Source organism: Fringilla coelebs (assembly GCF_963513975.1).
Source record: "Fringilla coelebs genome assembly, chromosome: 1".
Classification (NCBI taxonomy): domain Eukaryota; kingdom Metazoa; phylum Chordata; class Aves; order Passeriformes; family Fringillidae; genus Fringilla; species Fringilla coelebs.
In genome coordinates, this window is record NC_140028.1 from 139,863,927 (window position 1) to 139,890,234 (window position 26,308).

General features: G+C 42.3%; 1 protein-coding gene across 11 annotated transcripts in view; it reads right to left on the bottom strand.

Annotated features, from left to right (window-relative positions):
* Positions 1-22,433, bottom strand: part of PARD3 (par-3 family cell polarity regulator) — a 443,962-nt gene extending 421,529 nt beyond the window's left edge. For 10 of the 11 annotated variants that reach the window (XM_084221270.1, XM_084221269.1, XM_084221268.1 and 7 more), the window contains exon 1: positions 22,039-22,433. In XM_084221270.1, coding sequence (XP_084077396.1) covers positions 22,039-22,158 — 120 coding nt within the window. In that variant the 5' untranslated portion in view covers positions 22,159-22,433. The remainder of the gene's footprint in view (positions 1-22,038) is intronic. The other variant, XM_084221262.1, reaches the window with a different exon arrangement.
* Positions 22,434-26,308: the final 3,875 nt, after the last annotated feature.

The window sequence follows — 26,308 nt, forward strand, 5'->3', positions numbered from 1 at the left end:
AACAGATTTGCTTTACTGGGCACTGTCCTCCCAAATGCCCAGCGCCCACGAGCACCCACCCTTCATCTGCCAACCTAAACAAACACCCAAATACTGCAGGGAAAAACATTGGGTAAGACCCACACTGGGAAAAACAGTAATAATAGCAATAATAAACACAGCAGGGAGTTACTAATGATCAGAGTGAGAAGCAGTGCAGAAACAAAAAGAAGTCTGGTAAGATACCAGTAGCCAGTCCTGAGAAAGAAGCTGGATCTTCTGGAACTTTCTTCCTTTAAAAAAAAAAAAATTAAAAAATCTCTCTAAACAGATTTTACAATCACTAGGCTAAGAAACACCAGTTTGGAGAACTGCTCACATAAACGAAGACATGACTTGCAAAACAACCAAGAGAAATCTATTTTCATATTCCATATGAATATTCCATATTCCTCTAACTTCAGCACAAAACAGCTCTGGCAGTTAAAACTGTTTCAGCAGAAGAGCTAGGTTTGCAGCCTTGGATCAATTCTTAGTATTGTGCTGAGCAATGGCAAGCAATAAATATTATAACAATAGGGATTACAAAAATCTCAGTTCACGAACACCGGAAGTGGTACAAAGCCCCTGATGCCTGCCCATCCTGAACTAGAAACATTACCCTTCAAGACTGCAAATGAGCGTTTCACCTCTCAGTACATCTTCTGAGACGTGAAAAAAATCCAACATATTCAGACAACCTGTTTGTGATAGTGTTCATGCTACGAAATGAACTGGAAAAAGTTTTACTGCTAAATTTACCAACACTAGCAAGCTGTTAACATCAACATTACTCCAAAATAGTGCAAGTAACTGCCTGCACATTCTAGACCTGCTTATCTTTGTAACAGGCTGTCTGTAGATGAGGCTTACCTGACACTGACTACCTCCATAAGGGCATTCCACTACAAACTTCATTTTTTAAATTACATTATATAAATTGCCAAACAATACACTTTGTTTGCCCCAACACACTATATAACCATTCCCTACTTGCAGGAACAACTGTTTTCTGCTTATACTTTTTAATTAGAGTTACAAAATGTTTACAGTAGAAGGAACAATGGCCCTGATTTCTTTTCAAATCGCTTCTAGATGTGCTGCAACATGTCTATGTCCCTGACTGACACAACTTTTCACTACACAGAGTGACAATACAACCCTGGTACTTCTCTTGCACTTTTCCCAAGGTTCCTAATATTTATACCTCACATCTCATCTGTAAGAGAAAGGCATGTGTAAAACCTATCTGCTTCTATGTGATCACCATTTAGCTGTCTGCTTTCAAAGTTGTAGAAAGAGCAGGGATACTGATCTTGAAACACAATTATTTGGTTGAAATAACCAATTTTAAATTATGTACTGTAACATGTAAAAAGTGTGACGTTTTACACAACTTGGAAGCAGTGCAGGGGGAAAAAATAGACTGTAGATATGAACAGGATCTTATGTTCCCTTCCTTTAAATCTGTGGGTTTGGAAAGTTTATCTGAGCTCGTTTAGAAAAATATAGGTATGATTTTTCTAAACAATTTGAAGTCGCTGACCTTAAAAAAAATTCATTAAATTATTGATAGAATAGGAGTAAATGCCTTAAGTGGGAGAAGCTGGAGTGTGCCAATTCCTCCTCCCAAGAACAGATACAAAGAAGCCTTTCTCCACATGGCTCAGCTCCATGGAGTTAAATAGTCCCCAGAGCAGAGGGAAGTCTGTTCTTCAGAAATGAGTAAATATGCACAATCTCATACAGACATTGTCTAGCCCTCACAATATCCTGCAAGGCATCAACATTTCTATCCCATGTAAAGACAGTGCAACCTACCTACGGCCACACAGTGAGCTAGCAGCTATTTTCAGGGGGGTAGCTTCGTTTTTTCCATGTATATATTTACTTATACACAAAGCGCTACACAGCAAGATCACACCCTAGTGTAAAAGTGGCCCGTGACAAACAGACACATGGAATGACTGGGACCCACCTGAGCCACCTGGACTGGAAATGTGTGTGCTTAAGTGATTGCAGCATGCTGCAGTCAGCTCCTGCACTCTAAAAACTGAACTATTTCACATGGCTATTTCAGGACGGGTGATTCACATCTTAAAGACATTTATTTTTCTGCACTGCCTCTAAACAGAGTTTATGCATACTCCAATCTTGTAGATTGACAGTTAGGCTACATAAACACTGCCCTACACATCAAACTTAACCAAGGTGAAGGAGATGACAATAGCCTAAGTATGAGGATTTGAATTAGTAGTATCAATAAGAGCTGCAATTAGAGATTTGTGCATAGTCTCTGTGTAAAACAACAGCATTTAATACAAGAAATTGTGCTACAAAGGTGTCTTAAGTCATCCACAAGAAGCTGACAGTTACACAGAACAACCCATGTAAGTTTCCCAAACTCAGTTTTAATTATCACTACAGAATATGAAACAAAACCAAGGGTAAGAGTTTTGGAGATAGCAGCATTCACATCTAGAAGCAACAACTCTCACACAAATCTGAGTGCCAAACACTCTCTGTGGCTAAACCCTGACAAGCACAAGCCTTTTCAATGAAAACTTCAACATCTTTATTCTTTTTCATACAAATGCGACCTCTGTGTTCTTCCTCATAGACACCTTGGTACACACCCCCACTCCAGTGTGAGCATCTAAGTTCAACATATTCCCTCAATGCACACCTGAAGCTTCAACACAGCCTTGCTGTGCTCAGAGTCCAGGCACAAACTCCATCATGTGAGCAGGGCAGCTGCCTGACTCAGCTGTCATCCTGGCTGATTCACCATTCCTTTTATTGCTCCTTCCACCTGCAAAGAGACACCTTTAGCCAGCAGTGCATAGAAAAGATCATGAGATATGACACTACTCGATTACCATAATTTATATCAAAGCTTATTCTATTACATTTTTTAGCTTGTGAATGCCAAAAATGCATCATTTCTTGTGTGAAAAATGATTGTCAAACAAACAAAAAAAATCATGCTCAGGTTATCTGTTATTTCTTTTGCCCTCAAAAATAGGTATCTGAATCACTAACACCATTCACCAGTGAATGGGCTACTCTCAAAGAGTTTTAATATTTGTAAGCCCTAAGCCACAAAGGCAAAGACACTTCAGAATGCACATGCATTGCTCAGGAGTATGAACAGGTTTCAGCAGAATGGCAGAAAACAAAACTCTAAAAATAAGTTACTGGTTTACAACACTGTGGTTTTCTTCTGCTAGACAGGAATCCACCAGATCCTTACACTCAGGCAATTTATCAGCAACTGAAGAGCAGCCCCCTCACTTGGGAACCACATTCCCCAGACTGCCAGACAGCTGAAATCTCAGTATTTGCCCACGAGGGGAAGCAGGCTACCTACAGCAACTGCTGTCATCCCAAACTACTACAGTGGAGCTTCTGAACAAATGAGTACTTCCATGTACCCCCAACCAAAGAGAAATGCTATCCATGCAGAGGTTCTCTGTCACAAGAAAGCATTTCAGAGGGCCACTCCAAAAACATTCTGGAAACTTTGGGTTTTTGGAGAACAAAATCCAAATTCTTTCTTGATAAAACAGCAACTAAATTCTACTCCAGAACAGAATCTTTGTGTGTGTGAGAGAGACAATAAAAGAAATACCAAAAGAAATACAGACCCATAACAGTTCCACCTCTGAACAAAAGTTAAGCTAATTGAAGTAACTCCTCAAAATGTCAGTAACCTGACTCTCAGGATACACACTTAACTCCTTAATTATGGACTCTGTTCCTGTAATTGAAATCTAATGAAATTCAATCCTGTGGTTATCCAGAAGTTAAACCATTTCAAGATCAAATGTAGTCTCTTACTACTTTACCCCTTTTCCTCTTCAGCTTTCCATATTAATTATTTTTTAGTTCAAAATATTTATCCAGAACAGGAAGGATGATTGTCATCACAGAGCCTGCCATTATCCATAGGTAAAGAAAACTATGATTCACGGGGATCTCCAACGCCACCAGAAAAGTTCAAAGACAATCTACTCCTGAAAACCCAAGAGCCACCACATCAGCTTCAACATACAAGGCCAAAAAGTCACGTTCTGTATTCAAACTGAAACTACAGTGCACATCCTCAATAGCAGGAGAATCACTCAGCTGGACATTTACCTTTAATTGCACCGGCTTCAGCTTCACTTGAGGTCCTTCAAAGGCCAGCAGAGCCAACCCTGGGAACCTCTTTGACAGGTGACCAGGAGGGGCTGTTGCTCACTCATGGCACCTTTGGGAAGAGTAATGACACAGGATAACACAGCAGTTCCCTCTGTCCCTGGATGTCACAATCACCCATGAAGCAATTCCCTCCACAAGTACTACTGCAGAGTGACCCAAGCAAGTGACACCGGTGACATTCACCACATGCAAAGAGCAGGCTTACAGACATCAACCACCCATCACAAATACACCCTTTTGCCTTCTCTCCTTCCCACCCCCATCCCCTGCTGCAATCCCCAGTGATCCAATCATACCAAAGCACCAGCCTTGATCAGAGCTGGGAACTGCACGGGTCACTCTTGGGAACAAGGCCACCCCTGCTCATGGTGGGGAGCTGCACTGCACAGATTTCATGACACCACATATATCCAACTGCAGGGCTGCTACCTGAAGAACCTGCAAGTCACAAAGTGCTAAATGGGTATCATTGAGATTTTAGCTCCAGAAGCTTACAAGTAGCTGTACTGGCAGATCCCTTTGCAGTTCTGGTGATTTCAAGGTGATTTCTGGCAGATCCCTGGACAGTTCTGCTGATTTCAGGGTACTTCTACCCAGTTTATAACCAAACCTGATCCCACAACACACCACAAGAAAACAACCATTATCCTGAGCAGCCTGGTACCATATACACTCATTCCACGATTCAAAAGTATATTTACTAAGCATGGCATTCTCACCGAGTACATTGCTTTTTCAGATACTCTACCTTCCAGATTTCATAGGTAAATATCAAATTCCAGACACACAGCAGACTATTTTCTCCATTGATTCATACAGCACAAACTACAAGATGCTGGCAAAGTTTTTATGCTTTGTAGATGAGATACAGGGAAAAACATAAGTAAGTTTTTCAATAAGAACAGAAAAGCAGATAAGGTATTTCAGTGTCCAGTAGAGCTGGGATGACTCCTGTTTATTCTTTTGTACAAATACAGCTGAATGTTAACAACCATGCCCATGAACTGAGCAAGTGCAATAAAAAGGAGGTACCATAAAAAAAAGAGATTGAACAGTTTGCCCTGGACTGATAAAGCAGCAAGCAAATATCACAGTTGTATGGAAGCATGCTTGGTTTGTGAAAGCACAGTGCCCACTGCTACAATCAATTCCAGATGAGGGGGAAAAAAAACAGTAAAAAAGAGAGGATAAAGAAAAAATGAGAACATTTTGCTTTCTGCCTGGAAACACAAGATTAAAAAACGGAAGTGCCCTTCAAGGTTTCTGATGCTCAGGATATACTGGTTTGTCCTAGGAAAGAAGTTCCATTGACTCAGATCACAGTTATGTTTGAGCAATCTGTAAATCAATGAACATACCTGATTTTATAGGCTTTGTACTTCAGTGAAAAGTATATAGATATATACTACAGACAATGATCAATTTCCATTTTTAACTAAATTATTTCCTCTATTTCACATTGCTCAGTTCAGGGTTTTTTCTTTCTAATATTGATTCTATATCCAGCTTGCTTGGTAATAAGCTCATCCAATGCATTTTCTGTCTGTTGTTGATGAAATGCTGACTATACACCCTCTTAACATTAGGTAAAAGTGTTCACATGAAAAAAAGTATCACAAGCTCTTAAACAAATATTTTAAAGTTATTTAATGGTGTACAAATTCAATATAAATGCAACCTCGGATAGAACAGAAACAGAAATAGCCTTTGAAGTCATTATTAGAACAATCTTCATTTGGAAACATATCCCACTTACAAAGTACAGGACAAACAAAAAAATCAACATCTGAAATTTGCAAAGCCTTACCATCATACATCCATTCATCACCACTCACTGCAATTCAATTGCTTTCAATAAAACCCAACTTTTTGTTAGACATCCTGACTCAGTAGCATTTGCAGGACTCCACGACTGTATTGCTGGTAGCTTAAAAATCTGTCCATGTGAATCCTCCTCACAGGGCAAGCTCAGGTGAAAGAGGAGAGCACAGGAGAGAGTCTGGAGCAAAGCACCCTGCTCTGACCATTCCTGCCCAGCAGCCACCCCTTCTGTTTGCCACTGCATGCCTTAAGGAACAACTCATCTGATCAGTTAATCAGCAAGATTAATAGGACAGCACAGAATTCTTAGATTACTGTTCTGGTATAGGGAATAGCCTGAGTTTAAAACAGCCAAAAAAGAAGCCCCAAGAGAGGCTAAAAGACAGTGGGCAGCCTAAAAATCAAACAAAACAAATACAGCACTAGTTTCCAAAGTATCATTATTTCTTTCCATAGCATCATTATATAACTCAGAAATGTAGGAGGACAAGGAAACCTTCTAAACTAGAATTTTTGATGTACATGCAGCACATTCTAAAAAAGGGGGACACTGTTGTGCAAAAATCATTTGCAAGAATCAGAAACAGCACCAGAAGAAAACAATAGAGGCTAGAATGTAGTAGAACAGAATGAACTTTTCTGAAAAAGCCAGGAACAGAGATGCCATTGAACAGGTCAGGAATAGTTGTTTCCAAAGGCAGCAAAGGAAGCAAAGCATCAGCACTGTTACCCTCAGGACTGTTAATCTAAATACAAGCAGCTTTTCTTTTCTCGGGGACTTTATACTGGAGACAGCTGTCTAAAATAAGAGGGATATGTCAAAATAACAAGAAATACAAAATAATTCATGTAAATCATTAAGAGATACATTCTACAAGATTTTACGGAAATCTCTCAGGCTCTCCATGCCTAGTAACAGCATGTTTATCAAACCTGTACAGAGCCACTTGAAAATACAAGTTCTAGAGGAAAAAGATGAAAAACAGTTATAATGTCATCTAAAATTATTTCATAAATTCCCCCAGCTGCATAGTCCACCAGCCACATTTTTGCAGAATGCTGGAGATAACACAATGACTATTACAGCTGTTAATAAAACCTGAAGGCCTCAACAAAAGCAGTATTAATAAATCGCAGTTATGCTGTAGCATGTTTTTAAAATACAAATGCTAAACCATTTGATAAATTCAAATCAATCATACTGAAAGAACTGGTTTAGGGTGGAATTATGATTTGTAAAACCCCACTTTTCAGGGTTCAGTATTATTATTTAATTTGTACAATGGCAGGCACTCCCCTGTTTGCTGCCTCTGGCCCTACTGCAGCCCTGCACATTTCCTTATTCACAATATAAGATCCATCCTAATATGACATTATAATTATAATACAGAGATCCTAATATGATGCTTACACCTAACAAGGGGAAAACATGCTTTTTTCAGCACTGTATGCAGAAGGGATTAAAAAGTTTTGGTAGACTGAGTTCCTTATAAATCAGCATCTGTAGCACAGTAGTCTACAAGCTAAGTTGAGACCAAGGCAACTAACCCCATCAATGTAAAAAACAAAATGTATAATCATGAAGACACCTCTTTCTTACCCACAGCTGAACACTATTGGAGCACTTACCAACTACCCAGATTTTGTGGCCATGTCCACCTGTATTTACAACACTTCTGTATTAAGAGAGTATTACAGAACTTTAATGAGGAAAAAAATGAAATTCTGATTTAAATTCTACTATCATGGATTAATATTGTCCTTTCTCCAATTTTCTCATATTTAAAGCATACACATCACTGACAGACCTCGTCTGGCTTCAGCATGTCACTTAAACAAAAATCACTACTTATAAATCCCTTTAGATAGCTATACTGAAATCAAACATAAGTATTTCTTTTATTTACATTCTAAGCTACAAACATTTAAACAATACTGGCATCAACATCCTACACTATCAAAGACAGATCCTTTATGGAAGTTTCAACCCAAGTTTAAAAAAATTACTTAAGAAACAGACATTATTAAGTAGTTTAACATGATGGACTCCTCACTTTTCTAAAACTAAAATACTTTCTTTTCAACAGCCAATTACCACCAGCTACTCTCTTTTCAGCTCGGGAAGCTTGCTGTGTCTTTTCATACAGTGTCGGAGCTACAGAACAGGAGAAAGATTAACTACAGCAATATTTTACCACATCCTTACTAGGGAGGAAAGACAGTCTTGCCATGAAGGAGTCAGCAGGTCAGCACTTCATTTCCAGCTTGGTTCCGAACTGCTTGTGTGGTCCTGGATCAGCCAGTGACCTTCTGTGCCTGCTTTCTCTATGCACCCTGCAGGGATAAATCCATACGTGCCCATCTCATCCCATGACATCAGCTTGCCAATTTTGTCTTTGAAGGGAAAGGTGGCAAAGCAAAGAAGAAAACTGCCCTGCTAAGAGGAGTGGGTGCTGAAGAGCCATCTCCTTGCAGACAGTTTGGGTGTTGCATGCTGTTACCACCGATGGCTGCATCGCTGCAGCACAAGCAACCAGTACTGCAAAGTACATTTCTCTTTCCTAAGGTCAAAGAAAGATGCAGAGAAAACCACAGAAGGACTTAATGCCAGTACTCACTTGCTGCAATTAACATCGTTGTGAAATGCATGTCTTAATGAGGTCCTTGCAGAAAATGAGCCACAGGAATACACAATGCTGCTCCCAGGTGAGCAATCCCGTACTCCATCATCTGTGTTTGGAATAAACCTACACAGCTTCCCAGTTAATGCAGGTCTGTCTTGGTAAGCAGTGATAAAAAGGAGCCCACTCCTACTCTGTGCCCCTCTTTCACACCTAAAGAAGCAGGGCATTGATACGTACATTTCCCTTGTCAAATCACAGCATCAGGAAAGCAAAACTAACCAGATATTTCCTGAATCTTCACCACAAGATTCAGCCAATGTTTCTGAAAGTAACCAAAACACACCGTAACTGTTCCTTAAATCTGAACCACAGCACTTTTAGTTTCTCCTCTTCAGTTCTACATATATCTCTTTCTATAACTCAGGCTCTTGTGCAGCAGGAAACTTGCTAAAATGGAGTAAGCAACAGTTTTTACAAAAAAGTACCACTCATTTTTTTACTGTATATTACTGAAGCCACATTAAACTTCTCTGAAGATGCTCTGATTTCTGAATTAGAGCGGAGTTAGTCAATCTTTTAACTGTGTAGGGACACAAAATGTTCAGTCTTTTCTAACAATTTGCACAACCTGTATGCATAACCCTACCTCCATGTTAAAAATTAGGCAATTTGAAGTAATTCAACCTATAATGAAAGCAAGTTACAAAAACTTCATCTACTAGTGAGGAATATACCATGGCAGCCCAGCCACACAGGGAATCAGAGCCTCTGCTCACCTTGCAGTAACAGGGCTGGTGCCTGCAATGGGACACAGCAAGTGCAACCCAGCACCAGTGAGTCTGGATACAGATGTGGAAATTCAACACCTTGGCAATGACCAGGGCAACAGTGTAAGTGATGACACAAAGGGAAAGTTTTATTTGTGGAGTTCTATACAAGCATAATATGTATTAAAATCCATGCTTAAAAAAAAAACCACCCAAAAAACAAAGTGGCAATTTTATTAGTTCACTTCATCCTTCTGCATATTTACGTAATTTTTTTTCAAAATTACTCTGTAATTTTTTTTCTCCCTTGTCCATTTAACAACATTCCCAAACCAGTAGAGCCTGTCAAAGCTAAAAGCCTTGTCCTGCTGCTGGTGTATCACCAACATATGTTAGGAGCACTTAAATTGCAAGGCTGCAATCTGCTCTCTGAAGGAGCCTGGTAGCAGGTGTGACAGTCTGATCAGCAGAATGAACTATATATAAAGATGCAAGCTGTAGGGGGGAGAACTCCACAGCTTTGCTTTTACATATCATGCTGTATTTGTAGTCCTACATATTCAGAAAGAGGGAGGGGGGAGCCACAAAGTTAAAACAGACAGACTTTGGCATCTTTGAGCTCAGTGTTTGATCTCACAGCCCCTCTCCCCCAGCAGAGCAAGTGAGCAGCACCAGGCTGTCTCTGATTTGCTGCTCATACTGAGAAATGCACAATTAGCAATTGCAAAGAACCAACCCTCTTATTTATTCCATCTAGGCATAGTGTACAAACCCAAAGCCATGTGGTCTTCCCCAAAGGCTGGCTACCCTAGCAGCCCATCAGGTGAAAGGCAGGCTGCAAAGGGCTGTTGATTATAAACTGAGTTCAGATCCCTGCTTCCAATCTCAGCTTCTACCTTGCATTGAAGAGTAACACAAAACACAAAATGAATTACCATACTCCACATTTAAGCTCAGAAGGAACAGCACATTTTTTGAAAAAAGTGACAGGAAAATCTGAGTGATAAACAGCATGTTTCTAAAACACTAATTAATTACAGAAAAACTATTATTTTTTATTTCAGTATCACACACGACTTTAATCCCCAAGAGTGATGAAGAAAAAAATGTGGACTCATTGTGTCTTAATTCTCTCTATTCACCATGTCTCTGGCATCCACCAGCCTTTGGAAACAAAGTCTTTCAGAAGGCAACAAAACACTGGCTCACTGTATCAGAAGCAGCTTGTGAAGGCTGCTAGAGTTAAAGCAGTCTTTACACACTGTCTAATCACAGACATAATACATGATCTTATAAAGGCTAACATGGACCACCTGTAAAACCCATAAAATCTGCAACTTCTCTGCTGCCCAGAGAAGCTGCAGGTGCTCCATTCCTGGAGGTGTTAAAGGCCAGGTTGGATCAGGCTTTGAGTAACCTGGTCTAATGGAAGGTGTCCTTGCCTATGACAAGGGGATTGGAAGCAGGTGATCTTTAAGGTCTCTTCCAACCCAAACCACTCTATGAGTCTATGAAAAGCAGACATACATCTTACAGAATTAGGTTTTATGATTTAAATATTCCAAACCATTTAATAACTTTCACATAAAGCAAATTTTAAAAGCCTTTTTATTTTGTTCTGAGACCAAGCAAGCTCTGAACTATGAAATTAGGCAATTTAGAATAAAAAAAGACCATTTCATACTCATTAGACTCACATACAGTAGATGTGGATGGCTATGGTAAATATTGGGATTTTGATTGAGACAAGTAGTACACATGCATAAGCATTTACAGGTCCGCCTTGACAGCATTTTTATAAAGGGAATAACTATGTGGATCTATCTGATCACCCTGAACAGCCCACAGGACAACACTAGAGCATTACCTAAACCTTTCCTCAGCCATTTAGCTCAGCACTTCTCCCACAGGTCACAGGGAAAATACACAAAAAGCAGATTTAATCAAGTCTGAAATACAATTGTGAAAAAGTATTTTGGAAGTAGACTTAGGATACAGTTCCCTTCAGCAGATTGTTTAGACTTTTCCAGATACTAAAAGGTAAACAGCAGTACATTCAAGCTAATTACCTCATATTCAAATATCACAAGAATATTTAACTCAGCACAAATTAGCTTTTCATACAAGCTAGCTCCCCCTCACTGCTGCTTCCATTCCTCAGCTAGGCAATTCCACCAGCAAAAGAAACTTCCTACCTCCACAGAGACAGGGTAAGGCCTTTTGAGCTAAGTATTTCATAAACACCAAAAGATACAATACAGGATGCTCATTACCTGTGGCTTCCAATTTAGCAGAGGCTTCAAGCTAACAACAGCTATTTTATGGCAATGCCAAAGCAACAAAAGGGTCATCAGGAATTTATTTCAAACAGCTATACTAATAAAGGAGAGACTTATAAGACACTGATGACAGTAACATTTCACACACATTAACATCTGGGTTTAGTTTACCAAAGGATTGTGTTCCTGAGTGATCACTGGGTACAGGGTGAGGAGACTACTCCATTGCCTAACACAACCACAAGTTAAATATACTGTTTTACATATAGAGCATAACATTTTCTTTTAGATCAGGTTAGTTAAGAAAATATAGAAGGTTTTCTCTTCAAATGGAAGCTCTTAAACATACAAATATTTTGCATACAGTTACAGTCATTTAAAATCACACTCACTGGCCTTTTTACAAAGAGAGCCTATGCTAACACAGTATTCTGAATTTAAAAGTGCTACTTTATTTCAGTCAGTCCACTTTTTCTTGATATTTCCTCATTCAAACTTCAAATTTTCCAGAATCATTACAGATAGCATTTATTTATTGTTATTTTTTATTTGTAGAAAAGCTAGAAAGAGCAACTAAAGCTGCTGTTAAAAAAACTCAATGACAGCAAAAACCATCAAATCTATCTTCTCAAATCAGACTTGAAAAAAATGTTCAATAGAGGATTTAGCAACAATGCCCTGAATTTGCACCATTCCCAGAACACAGGACTCAGTTTGACTAAGTGAGGGTGGAGAAGTCTCCTGTGCTGGGTCTTTTCCTTTCCCCCATTCCCAGGTACCTCGTTCCTACAATGTCACAAGAGAAGCTTTGGCAGTGCTTAGGGGTTAACCCAGGGCACACCCTCACCCTGGTGCAAACCTGACCTGCTGCCTTGCTGAGCCCCTCACACACACACCTCACAGGAGCCCTGCAAAGCTGGCTACCCCACTCCAGGAAAGCCACAGCCATTGCTGGGCTACCTGAAAAAGCAGCAGCATTTCTTCTCTTACCCAGCACTCATCTCTATAATAAAAACCAGAAATACCCAGCAGAATAATTGAGGTGCATAGAGATGACTACTCTTCTACTATTGTAATACTCTCCAAATTACTATAATTGCACAATACTTTTAACTTTTAGCAAAGCCTAACACTTCAGGCTAGCAGTCTTCCAGCAGCCTGCTACTGCCAGAGACAAGTTCAAGGTGAGTAAAATCCATTCCCTCCTCAGGCTGCACACAGTGCTGAGGCCAGAGCTCATTCACCAGGAATGGATGGCCACCACAGCCTGGCCACCACAGCCCTGCTGCCTAAATTCTTCTTTTGGTACCTGGTAGCTGGCTGCTTTCCTGGTGCTCACAGCTGCAGGCACAGAATCTTCACAAGAAGGCAGAGGCAAACTGACAGCACAAACAAATGCACTTAAACAACACAAATAACAAATGGTCCAACAGGTTCTTGGAGAGGTCGAATTAAATCAAGCTTTGTTATTACACTTAGCAGCTTCTTAAAGAAGCAAAAGGTTCTGGAGCTTCCAATTTATTGGGGTTTTTTAACTGTCATTTAACTGTCATTTAAGCTGTTACAGCAACAAAACTCAGCTGTGTGGTCTGAGACACTACAGCAACCCCAGAAGTAATTTTTCCAATATTTACTGAATTCAGCTCCTTCCTATTCAGGTCCTTAAGAACTTGGAACAAAGCTGCTCATTTTATGTGCAAAGATGGGTATTGCTGCAAGGTTCTCACGAGCATGATATTGCTTCTGACATTTAACAGAGGAGAAAAAAACATTATGTGGCCTTTGCCTAGGGGGAAGATAGAGTAACTCAACAACTTTGAAAGCACATGCAAAAAAGATGTAGGTAAGGTGTGGGTAAGGTGAAACTACTTTTCCATTTACTGAGTGTGGCTACCTTTCTTCAAACAAATGAAAACACCTAAGTGGGTGCACACACAAACATACAGGCACTCCCAGAAGTTCTATCTCCATTTAAAATACTTTATACCCACGTAACTTTTTTTTCCTAGTAATACACATCAACACCAGAAACATTTTAAATTGCTATTCTGAGTCTGAAAAGACATGCACACCCAGAAAAAAAAATCCTATAAATGTTGCCACTTAAAAAGAAAACTGCTAATGATATACCAGCTTGCTCCTCCTGCAACAAATTCGTAATTTCACTGCATCAGCAGCAGGCTGAGTATGAGCAAATGTGCAGAGCATGGCCAAAAAATGTGACACTACTTTTCCAAAACACAGTCTATTTTCCCCACCAAATCAGGGATATGCTACTTTCACTAAGCTTATTGCCCAGAAAGAAAAGCTTCCTATAATAAAGTCCACAGGTTGATTTTTAAAAGAAAGCCTTCGGGTGACATCTGTTGCGCCACTGAGGTCAATTTTTCATCCTCTTGCTAAATGGACTGCTTGCCTCCAGGGCATCAAGTTAACCCATTTCTTCCCATCTTTGGCATTTTCTTTTGTCTGTACTTCACGTACTGCATTAGTGTGGGGCTTCCATGCAAACTCCCATTCCCCACTCATGTGAAAAGAAAATGCAACGGGAGTCATATCTATCTATCCTTCAAAACCATTTTCTTTGACCAAACTCCAAGGACATCCCATCCTTATTTCCAGCCCCCAGAAGATCATCCTTCTCCCTACAGTCATTTCCCTTCTGCCAGCCCTATTTCTGTCACCACAGAAGTCCTGACAAGCTGGAGGCACAACAATCCAGGAGGCAACACCATCCAACTTGTCCAGCACCAAACCATGGTCTCTGGCAGGAACACAGCAGCACCCCAGGGCCCAGCTCCAGGGGATGCTCATCTCTGCTCCTGGGCAGCAAGGATCAGCCCCTTGCACAGAAACTCTCTTGGTCTTCACTCCTCTCCTGCACCAGAGACCCCAGCCTGGAGATGTAGGGTGTGGGATGCAGTTCCAGAGTTTTAGTAGGAAAGCAGGAATGCATTTCTCCTTTTGTTTGGGACTACATAGGTGATTAATGTGCATCCCTTTGCCACAGGGAACTGTAGTAGAAAATATGTTACCACCAAGTTACCTAATTAAAAAAAAAAGGAGAACAAAAACAAACACTGCAACAAAATAGTTATTAAAATTATTTCAAATTTAACAAATACCTGGGACCAACTTGAGAAAATAACTAAGGATACCCATAGGAAAAAAAAAGAAAACTAACACTGCTGAGGTATTGTAGCAAGTAAAACTAATGTGATTCTCTCAAAAAACAAAAAGGCCTTAATATTTGCTGTTAGTTTAAAATTATTTTCCCCAATTTAAAATTTGACTCATTTCTCTTTCACTAGCAATATTAGTCATTTTGACAAGTATTATGTATGTCTGTGCTGCTGTTTTTCTTTTTACTTTCTTGGTTTTTTTAAACAGCTCCACTGGATTATGTAACTTAGCTCAAAGGCAGTTTGGTTTTTGGTGGTTTTTTATCCATTTTCCAGTACCAGACTTGCTGAGCATTACATCAAAATGACCTCAAAGAAACAAAGAAAATATATAATGTATATTAAAAAGGAGGGGAAAAAAAATAAAGCACAGATGCCCTAAAGTATCTTCCAGAATTTTTTAATACTTTTTGCTTCACTTTTTATTTTTTTACTGCTCAGAAAATATTTCTGAGTGAGAACATCTGTGCTATATTCTGGATTGATGTTAGAAGAATTCCACTTTATTTTCAATACACATAAGCACTGGTTCAGCATTGTTGCATGTTTTATCCATTCAATTTATATTTGGATGAAATGGTTTGTTTTCCTTTGAAGAACCAGGAAATTGTTTTAAAGCTACATGAACCATATTCTGTATAACTAAGATCACCAGCATTTCTCCCCCATTTACTCCATCTTATTTTACCAGATTAAATGTGCCACGACCGAAAGATGTCATAGTCTGGTACAACTGAGAAAGTGTTACTTCCAGTGGTGTTTTTGTAACAGAGCTAAAACATCTGTGACTGTTATAAGTGAAGTTAAAGTGTAAAAAGCTATGAGAATCAGATGGCTTTCCACTGGTGGAAGGCTATATAGCCCAGGAGAAGAAAGGCTGGCAACTCCCTAAACCCCAGATTGCCTCCAGGAACCGTTCCCCAAACGCGATGAGCACTTTCACAGGCTCCTCCACAGTCCTCCCCTCAGAGCTACAGGAACTGCTCAGCAGCTGAATGGTGCTTTGCTCAAAGGGAAATCACTCTCCAGCCACTCTTCCACAAACACACACTTCACTTTGATCACTGTAAGTAACAGTGAAACACTGGGAAACCACATCATGCCAAACTGAAATCCAGGTGCATCCCATGATAGATAGATAGATAGGTGCTGCTCACACCAGCCAGCCCCAGCAGTACCACACACATCCTTCACTAAAAGCACCTTCAAAGCTGAAGGGCTTACAGGGTGTCCACTTCTCAAAACCCTCTTTTTAAACACTACAGAATTCAATCTTCTTTATTAGCTTTGAATAATCCCAAGTGCCTGCTTGCTCAAATCACAGGGGCACAGCCCCAGTGTGGCTCTCAGGCCTTTTTAAGACAAGCCTCCTCCCTTGTTGCACGGATGGCACAGAACAAAGGCAAGAGCTGGCAGAGAGGGCATGGCAGGGCTTGTGCAGCTCCCTGCCTTGCAAGCCACAGGTCCCTCGGGCACAGCACTGCTGCACAGCAAAGTCCCCATGCAAGGGACCTCCACAGGCACTGCCACGCTTGTTCCAAAGGTTCATTTCTACCTTCACCCTGCAACTTTTCTCACCATGTGCAAAAGCCACCTGTATTTACACGAGCCAATGACAGGAAAACATTGATTTGGCTGAAAACACAAACGGAATTGGAGAGAAGAGGTTAAAAGAAAGTTTTCCATAATGAGCAGAGGGACTTTATCACTGTAGCCTTGCATTTCCAGCACCAAACCTGCAGGATCACACAGCAGCTTTCTAAATGTGAAGCAATCATGACCCATTTCAGTACTTATCTTCCTTAAATTAGTATCTCTCCAGGGCTGCTCACCAAGCCTCAGCAGAATGACGCTCCTGTCAGCTGGGTTTCACTGCACTGTTGGGAGCCCAGTGTCAGTGAAGAGGTCAAGAGCCAGCTGGAGAAAACTGCCCAGAACCCCAGAGAATCCTGGCTGACCTCAGGTAAATCACTGAAATACTACCCAGCCAACACTCAATGCAGAGACCAGACACATCATCCTGGGGTGTCAGCTAGAACTAAACTGATAGCCAACTGAGCAGCAGGGGTAACAGGGATTTTTTTGACATTTTGGTTCCTTTTTGGGGTTGAGAGGATTCCTGTGCATTCTGGAAATCTCCTGTAAGATTTCTTTCTACTTAAAAAAGGCTTGAGATTCGCACATATAAATAAAATCCAAATCTTAAAAAAAAAAAATTTAAAAAAACACACACACGCACACACAAAAAGAACTTTAAATCATTTTTATGCTGAATTTAGCCACTGCTGCCCTTGAGTATTGCCAAAGGGGTCACTGAATGGGCATTGTGGCAGATCCATTTAAGCTTGTGGCAAAAACTAGTGGTCAGGCTCAAGGAGAGAATGTGCCAAGAACAACACAAAGCCCAAGTAAAATCAGCAGATTTTCATACCAACCCACTCATATGCTGGGCTCTACAAACGATGCCCCAGTGACACAGTCATGAGGAACTGTGCAACTGTTTGCTCTACAGAAGAACATAACTTGCATCAAAGCTGCCGCTGTGTACCTGACAGAGAACCAGCTGTCTGAGAACTGACTTTTAAACAAATAATCCCCGTTAGCTGGCACTGGGGGGGATAAAATAAAAACAGAAAAAAAAGCAAGCTTCACAGACACAATCACTCAGGCTTCAACCTTCCTCCCTCACAACTCCCTTCTGATGAATGTCAGACCTACCAAAGAGATGGAGCTTTAAGCTTTGGGTGACCTAAGCCCACAATGTACAAATTACACGAGAATATGGTCATCTGACACCTGTTACCTTTACTTACACTGCCAACTCTCCTGGAATTCTGGTCTCTTATCAGCAACAGCCTCTAACACTATCAAAGAGAACATTACAATTTCTTTTCACAAATATTAGTGCACTGCAGTTTGCAAATTAACAATTGAAGCATTGTTCCATGCAACATCAAAACCCCCATAAAACTTCATCTCCTACAGCATTTGGCATGGGAGAGGGAAAAGGTGTCTCAGGACTTCTATTAAAATAATTTTGATTCAGCCGGAAAACTGTTCATTTACTTATTTTAACTGGAAAATTAGGGTTATATATGACATCTAGGAACACCACTACAAGCCCACAATATGCAGGGCATCAGCCTGAACTATCATGGAGACCAAACAATCCCTCTAGGGACACAACGTGACACTGAACAACTCCAGCAAATCTACAACTTCCGGTTTCATACTCTTGCTTACTATGCTCATTTACATCACATGATTTTTTTTTAAATTATATCTACCCATTGCTTATGCATACCTATTTTTACTTGCAAGAAAAAGAAGATAAAAGTTAAAATGCTTACAATATCCTCTGCAAAACTCAAAGCACAAGAGATTATGCTGACCATAAAAAGTCAACAAAAAAATCAGAAACATCTCTGGCAACATCTAGATCAAACCAAAGTTACAAGACACACAATTACTTCCTTTCAACAGCTGCTCGATACATCATTTTTATAATAATTTTCCACCTTTTAACACTGGTTCAATATTTAATAAGCATCTTTCATTTCAACTGCCTGTCTGCTTTCTCCCTTTTGGTGCAGGCCATCATCTCTTGCCATCAATGCTGAACCACTCAGATGTGGCTGACCTTCCCTCTTAAATCACCCTTACCTTCTTGCAAGTTTTTAACCATTAAATTAATTGCTAGGACTACACCAACTCCAAATGTGCACAGCCCTTGACCAGCAGGGTCTGGAAAATGCATCTACCATTCCTCAGGCCAGCTGTCCCCTGCCCAAGTCGTACTCCTTTAAGACTCAGGCAGAGATTGTGCCAGAGACTGCATCACTCCATCCAGCCACACAAAAGTGCACCATTAGCATGCCCCCATGAAAACTGGGTTTCATTTAACATGATCGATTTTGCTGACTCCACTTGCCCTGAACAAGGTGGACATTTCAAACATCTCTTATCATTTGCTTGTTCATTTCCTGCAAACACAACCTGCAGAGAGAATGCATCATATTTCAGACACAAAGCTTCTCTTTCAATAAAAGCAAAAGAACAGAAAAAATTATACACACTACAGAGATCAGCCTTTATACACAGCCTATCATATTAATAACTAATTCCATACACAACGACTCAGCATTGACAGCAGTGTTAATCCATAATAAATTTTTGAATAAATTTGAGGATTCACTCAGAATCCTCATCAAAGACATAGCACCCAGAACTAACTGCAGTTATCTGCAGTTATGCTATCTGTATGTTTTGAACTCCTAAAATTTTACAGAGAGGAGAACTGTACTATTACGTGGATTGTTCTCCGTGAGCACTTTTTCCATTCTTGACATGTCTCTTCAACTTAAATAATACCAAGCCAGAACACTGAGGTCAAATTTTGAAGTTATTAATTCCTGGCACTCTGCAAGCATGGTTTTGGGCTGCCTCACTACAACTGCACAGGGACATCATAAGTGCACTGTGCAGATCACTTACTCCTTATCACAACTGGGAAACTGTGACAAAGCGGGGGGAAATCTGGGAAGGGCTGACAACTCAGTTCTCAAGGAGTTCTCCTGAAAGAACTGCTGCACATAGTAGACACACACATTCTTGCAGGATGAGAAATACTGCTTTTCCTGTAAGTATGAAAACCATAAACTTCATTCAGATATTTTGAATAATCTTCCACCAGATATGCTTCTTTCCATACAATCATAGTGGTGGTGAAGTGGATTTCAGTGTCAGCTTGATACCAGCTGCCAAACTGTAAGTTCATATGGGCACATATACTTTGATCCTCTCAGTTAGGAATTACTTTGTCCCCTTTCTTGTTTCCTTATGAACTGAAGATTTGCTCATCTGCTACACTAGCACTGAAAAGAACCATCTAACTGCTATGAGAATACAGTTATCTGTGGAATTCCAGCATCCAAACCATATAATTACTGTTACTCTACAACAAGCAGAGCAAACAGCATTATACACCTACTTACAAAACTTACTTACTGTAAGATCAGGTTCCCTCCCACCTAAACATCACCACAGAAAATCTTCAGCAAATTTAAGTCAGAAGTAAGGTTTGACAGTGACCATATAAAACACTCAGAGAGAGTCCATGGACACTGCTACTATTTTCAACCACAGAATTTCCATCTAATAGAAACAATCTCAGTAATTGCAGCTACCTCAAGTCCATACCAGTGGCATTTAGCATAACCACCATATAAATACTAATAAATAAAACCACTGTGTCATTTTAACCCAGGATGCAGAGCTTTTGATACCAGGGACCAAAGTCTGGCTGCCCCTCTGCAAACTGTCTCTTTAACAAGTACATGGTTGTATTCAGTTACTTTTTTTCCCCTCTCATGCTCCCACAGGTGGGCCACTTATGTTCTGAATTGAAATTTGCAATGATGTAACCTTTTCCTGGTGACTGTGGTGTGTCTCCCCTGGGTTTACAACTCCAGTCCCTCCCAGGTTTAACATTATGCTGCAAAAGGCAACTGCCACCACTTAATGCAACTAAATACTTGGAAGCCAGGATGCAGCCCATTACCACAGGAGTTACACGGGCCAGTTTCGGAACAAAACACAACCAAATAATTACTTTCATAATGCTGTAACATTGATGAACAAATGCTGCAAACACTTCTCATCCAAATGGCCCAAAGAGGCATTCAGTGTTCCACCAACAGTCTCACTTTACTGTTCACTGCTTTACCTTAACCAGAGAGGTACTTTCAGCCCCAGTCTCCTATATGCAAGTAGACTGCCATATGCATTAACTGCTGTATATGAATGACAGCTGGTATGCAGCCACAACCATATCCTAGAGAATCACTTTTCTCTTTCTCCAGACACAATCAGAATATGGTTGCTGTGTTCTTCAGGAATCAAGTGGGGAGGTGATAGGAAACTCAGTTACTTTTCTCCTTCTAGCATGTGGAATTCTCTATGAAAAAACCGATTTTAAAAATTTTCTGGGGAATCACTTCAAACCAATCAATGAACTGTTCACAATATTCCTTCCATTGCATGTTTCAGGACAACCTGGCAGTCCACATTTGCCAAAGTAAAACTTCCAGGATCAGAAGTGTAAAATGTCTCAGAAGGGATAAGGGGGAGAAGCACAACTAAAACTTCTTAGATCGATAAGGCAGAGGAAAGGGGAAGGGCACTGCTGAAGTTCTCAGCCAGCGATAGTCACACTGCCCAACAAACCAGTTGACTAAAAAGAAGTTTGCAGCAACAAGAAAGTACAGGAAGGGGGAAGGGAGAAGGGGAGGAAAGAGAGAAACAAACAAACAAAAAAAAAATTAAAAAAAAATTTAAAAGGAAGTGAAGAAACTCAAAGCCCAACAAGTTGTCCATGGAGGGAAAGCCAAGTCTGCAACTGCCTGCACACGCACCGCCAGGGATTTCAACATGGGGCTGCGGGAGGCCGGCGCTGGCGGCTGTGGGGCTCCGCCGCGGGCCGGGCCGGGCCGGCGCCCCCCGCACCCCGGGGCACCGCGGACCGTCCCGCAGGCGCGCAGCCTCCCCCGCGGCGCGGCGGGCGCGGAGGTGCGGCGGGCGGCCGCGCTGCTGCGGGCCCTCGGAGCCTCGCCCGGGGCGGGGGGTAGCCCGCGGGGCGCCGCCGGACGCCCCTGCGGCGGGGTCCCCTCGCACCGCCCTCACCGCCGGGCCTGGAGGGCCGGGAAGCCTGGAGCTGGAGTTCCAGCGCTCCGCGGCGACTCCCGCCCGGCCCGCTGCGCCTCGGCCCCGCCACCCGCCCCGGGGCAGAGCCGGCACCGCCGGCCCCCGCGCTGCTCTGCCGGCCGGGTTCGGGCGGCTCCCGCACCGACACCCCCGGGGGCCACCAGGCACCGACGAACAAAGGGCCGAGGCCCGCCAGGCGCCCGCGGGGAGCCGCGGAGGGGCCGCGCTGGCCGCTGCGGAGGGGCCGAGCCCCCCCCGCCCCCCGCTCCCTGCGGTGGCGCCGGGCACACGCTCCCCGCGGGCTCCGCCGCCACCGCCGGCCGCCCCCGGCCCCGCTCCCGCCGCTCCCCACGGCGGGGCAGCCCGGACTTTCCCCCTCTCTTCCCTCCCCACTCCGGGAAGCGCCATATTGATCGCGGGCGCCGCTCCCCGCGCCCCTCACCTTGGCGATCGCCTTCTTGTACCGGGTCACCGCTTGCTGGATCAAGCTGAAAACTTTCATGTTCCCGTCCCCGCAGGGCACGACCACCCGCGTCCTCCCGAAGCACACCGTGACTTTCATCCTGTGCGGCCGGGGGGCTCCCGCGTCCCTCCGGCCCCGCGCAGCCTTCCTCCTCCTCCTCCTCCTCTTCCCCTCCGCCCTCCGCCACGGCCGCCCCCCGGCGGGGCGCGACGCTCAGCCCCCGGCCGCCGCCGGGCTGCCGCTGCGGGCGCCCTGCCTCCGCCCCGGCGTCGCGGCCGGCGCGGCGAGGCGCGGGGAAGGGAGGGCAGCGCAGGACGGGGGCCGGTGCTGCCTTCCCGAGGGCCGGGGGCCGCTCACATGCCGCGGCGCTGCCCGCGGCCACCTGCTCGGCTCCTGCCCCGGCGCGCAGCGGCGGCGGGCGGGGCGGCGGCGCTGGCTCCCGCTCGGGAGGCGTGGGGCGGTGCGGCGGGGCGGGGGCAGCCGGCCGGCTCCGCGGGGCGCCGGCAGCGCGGACGGGGCGGGGAGCCGGCGGGCCCCGCACACGGTCGGCGCGAGTGCCCCGACCGAGCCCGAGGGGCTGCGGCTGCCCTCGCTTGGCTCTACGCCGCCGGGTACCGAGGATGTGGAGCCGGGGTCCCACCGGCACACGGAGCCCCGCGAAATCCCGGTCCCTCGGCCCCGGCTGGCGCACTGGGGAGAGCGGGCACCTCTGCTGCTCCTTCTGCTGCTGCCGCCCTGCCTCAGGTACGCGGCTCCGGGGAAAGCGAGGCACGGCACCGCAGAGAAGGTGCGCGGCAGGGCACCACGGCGCTCTGCTGTTCCTCCCGGCGCCCGGGGAACGCGGCCACCGCTCACGGCCGAAATCAGACAGCCTTCCCGGTCTTTCGGGCATCTGTTAACGCAGCAGGACCTGCACTGTGCAAAACCTCCTGCATCATCAGTAACACCGGCATCAATGGAACCGCTGAGCAATCTCCTCCGCAAAGCCGTCAGAAGTCATAGGGGTTTATAGATATAGTTAACTTTTTTCCACGGATTTCATTGAGGACAATGGACTCGCACAGTTCATTGGTCATTCAGTGTGGGCTGACAATATATATCTTTCGTGTAGAAATGGTGAAACAATTTAACTAGAGTGAAAGCAGAGTTTGGAGGACAGGAAAGCAGTGAAAAAAACTTTCTTTTTCCTTTTTCCTGTACTTATACACAGCACTAAAGATGTGAAATTCAAGTAAGCTTTGTAGCACATAATGTCAACATCCTTCTACAACACCGGACAACTCAGCACGTGTCCTCTGGTGCTCCCTGCCCAGCAGCTGTCCCAGCTGGCAGTCTGCTCTTGTTCCCTTAGCAATAGTATTAGTAAATTTAAGAACTTCAAACCTGGTACAAATGGCAAAGCTGTCTGCGGTTTAGTAGGTACAGAGGTAAGGAGCAGAATTAATGATGTTTTTAAAACATCAAAGGTAGAATTATTGCCCTGTTAAGTCAAAGGTGAGAATGGCTTCCCTAACCCTTTGCATTTTAGTTCAGAGTTTCCAGTATAGAAAATGGAGGAGTCAGTTTATATTAATTTGGTTCCATGCATATTGTCCGATTTCATTGAAATCCATATAACCTTTTCTATTAATTTCAGTTTTGGAAAGCTTTGGGACACTCACAAGATCAAAGAATACATTTCCTGACCTGCAGATAATTTTTAGCTTAGATGCCAGTTTCATTACTGTTACCCACCTGAGTTAACTGGACTAATATATCTGAATTAAATATGAGAAATAATCTGTCTTTTAAAGCAGGAAACAAGCACACCTGCCATGTTTTATTTTGTCATATCCCCAGAGTTCACTTGTGTGGAATAAAGATAGCATGTAGGAGTTCAGAAAGGCAGAAATAAAAAAATCTGGTGTAAACAGTTTACAGCTCATGACTGAGACAACTGAGTACACTCTGCAGTTTTATGGCCATAGCTCATCAAGTTTATTATTGGAAAAAGATGAAAATGTCCTCTAACCTGCTACTTCTGTACTTTCTAGGTGATCATAAGAGCTGCTGGGAAAGGATGAAAGAGCTATAAATCCTTGGTTTAATACACATCACCTAAGAAACTTGCAGAAAGGACTGTGAAAATGTGAAGTCAGTAGAGCCTCTTCCCAGGCTGTTTTTAACAAAAATTTACAATGTCATAGACTTTGTAATATTCCACATTATACTTTGGTTGTCATTCGCATTTATCTGCTAGAACATAATGTTGCATATTAGAAGCTTTACCACACTGCTCTAAAACTTGATATTTATAAAGCTTAATACTGTTGCTGGTCGACAGTAACTATTTCACTGTTCAGACACAGCTACAGGTTTTTCATGTTTTTCTGTTCTTCAATTCCTGCTCCTACTGTCTTTAACAAGTTCCTTGGCAGTTTTCCCAGCTGTTCTAGCGCTCTCCTGGAAAAAAACTCCAACAGTTTAGAAAGAAATATTGACAGTTTTTCCATTAAATGTGTGAAACAGAAAAATTTGGAAATGAACTACAAGAAAACAAGTCTATCCTGGGATCTGATTAAGGCCATAACTTAAAGACTTGCACATGAATAGTGATAGACCTAACAGGAATGAGAATCTCCAAGATTTGAGTTTCTTCCCCACTAGATACACACACAAGTTATGCATACATCATTCTGAAAACATTTTTAATAAAATTTACCACATATAGTGTTTGTTTTGTACTTCCTTAAAAGGAAGAATGAACTTTAAAAACAAATATAACAAGGCTGTGAGATTGTATGAGGTCTAATTATGTAAGATAAATGAAGTATAAAACATTATTATAAGAGATTATGAGAAAAGGATTATACTAATCAGGAGAAGAATTGGCAAGAGTTGCTGGTTTACAAAAATTACAACTACTATCCATGCTGCAATATGGGTGGCATATATATAGCTCTGGATGTTGAACTTTGCTGAGCTAACATTCCACAGAACCTGACAATTCATTTATTAACAGTACATTGCTGGAGGATTTCCATGAAGACATCATCTGTCTTGCAGGAAGAACTAGGTGGTGGAGCATGGGATGGAGGGAATCAGAGCTTGCAACTGCTAATGATCACTAGTCAAGTTTTGTTCAAAACAGCCAACCAGTTGAAAGCCCCTGAGTAGACACTGCAAACATGCAAGGAGTGAGAATCTTGCAATTAAATGCTGATTATCAAAAGCCTTTTTTATGTAAATGTTAAAATATTCATACAGTGGAATGATGCTGATTTCCAGAGCTGCCTCACAGTTTATCCCAACTTTGTACTCTACATTAGAGAATTTTTATGGAATAATTCTGGATGTGTTCAGGTTTAGTAGTCTGCTCATGGCATAAAAATATTTCCTGGTTTCAGAAGAAAACACCAACTCCAGGTACACTATGTTTTCAGTTCACTCTATTCTAAATATAGATATTTCCTTCAGCTAATTAAAGTTCATTCAGTACTGTAGAAAGACCAGTGTCGGACTGAACAGCAAGAGTATTCCTTGAAGAATTACAGGGTTTTTTTAAAAGTGCCATTGTGAAAATGCCTTAGGGATATTCCAAACAGTACTAGGTTTTAAAGATTTAAGATAGCTACCTGCTGTAACACTTCTGCTGAGTTATTAGGCAAAGCCTTAATTTCTTTTTCAAAATGCTGAATTTAAAGTTCTAAATCATTTACATTTTACTCTGAGGTAGAAATTTAATCAAAGTAAACACGTCTGTGACTGAGATCTTTCCATGGATAACCTTTCAGCTATAGGAGTGGGTTGATTTCTCAGCTGTTATATTTTGTGACTTTTTTTCCCTGCCATACTGATGGTTCTTTGACAAAGGAGTAAGAGATTTTCTTTTATGAATTAGAAAATCATTAAAGCTTATTAAATAATTGTGGCTAGCCTTGATCTGAAAAAAAAAAAAAAAAGAAAAGAAACTGAATAAAAACTTATTTTCTACAACTTCTCTAAAGGGTCTGGGATTTCAGGACTGAAAAGCCCTCAAATCAGTAAAAGGTAGTCACTGAATCACACATGTATTAATGTTAGACTTAGGGGATGCAGACACACAAATTTGGGAAGACAAGAACTTTATTTGTGGTATAACAGAAGAAGGAAATTGTAGCAGAGAACAATGGATGATTTTCAAGAAAAGCCACAAGACTGTTTCTCTTTCCAGGGGCTCCAACCTGTGTCTCAAGCAACCTCAGGTAGCTGGAAGGTGTTTAGGTCTAAA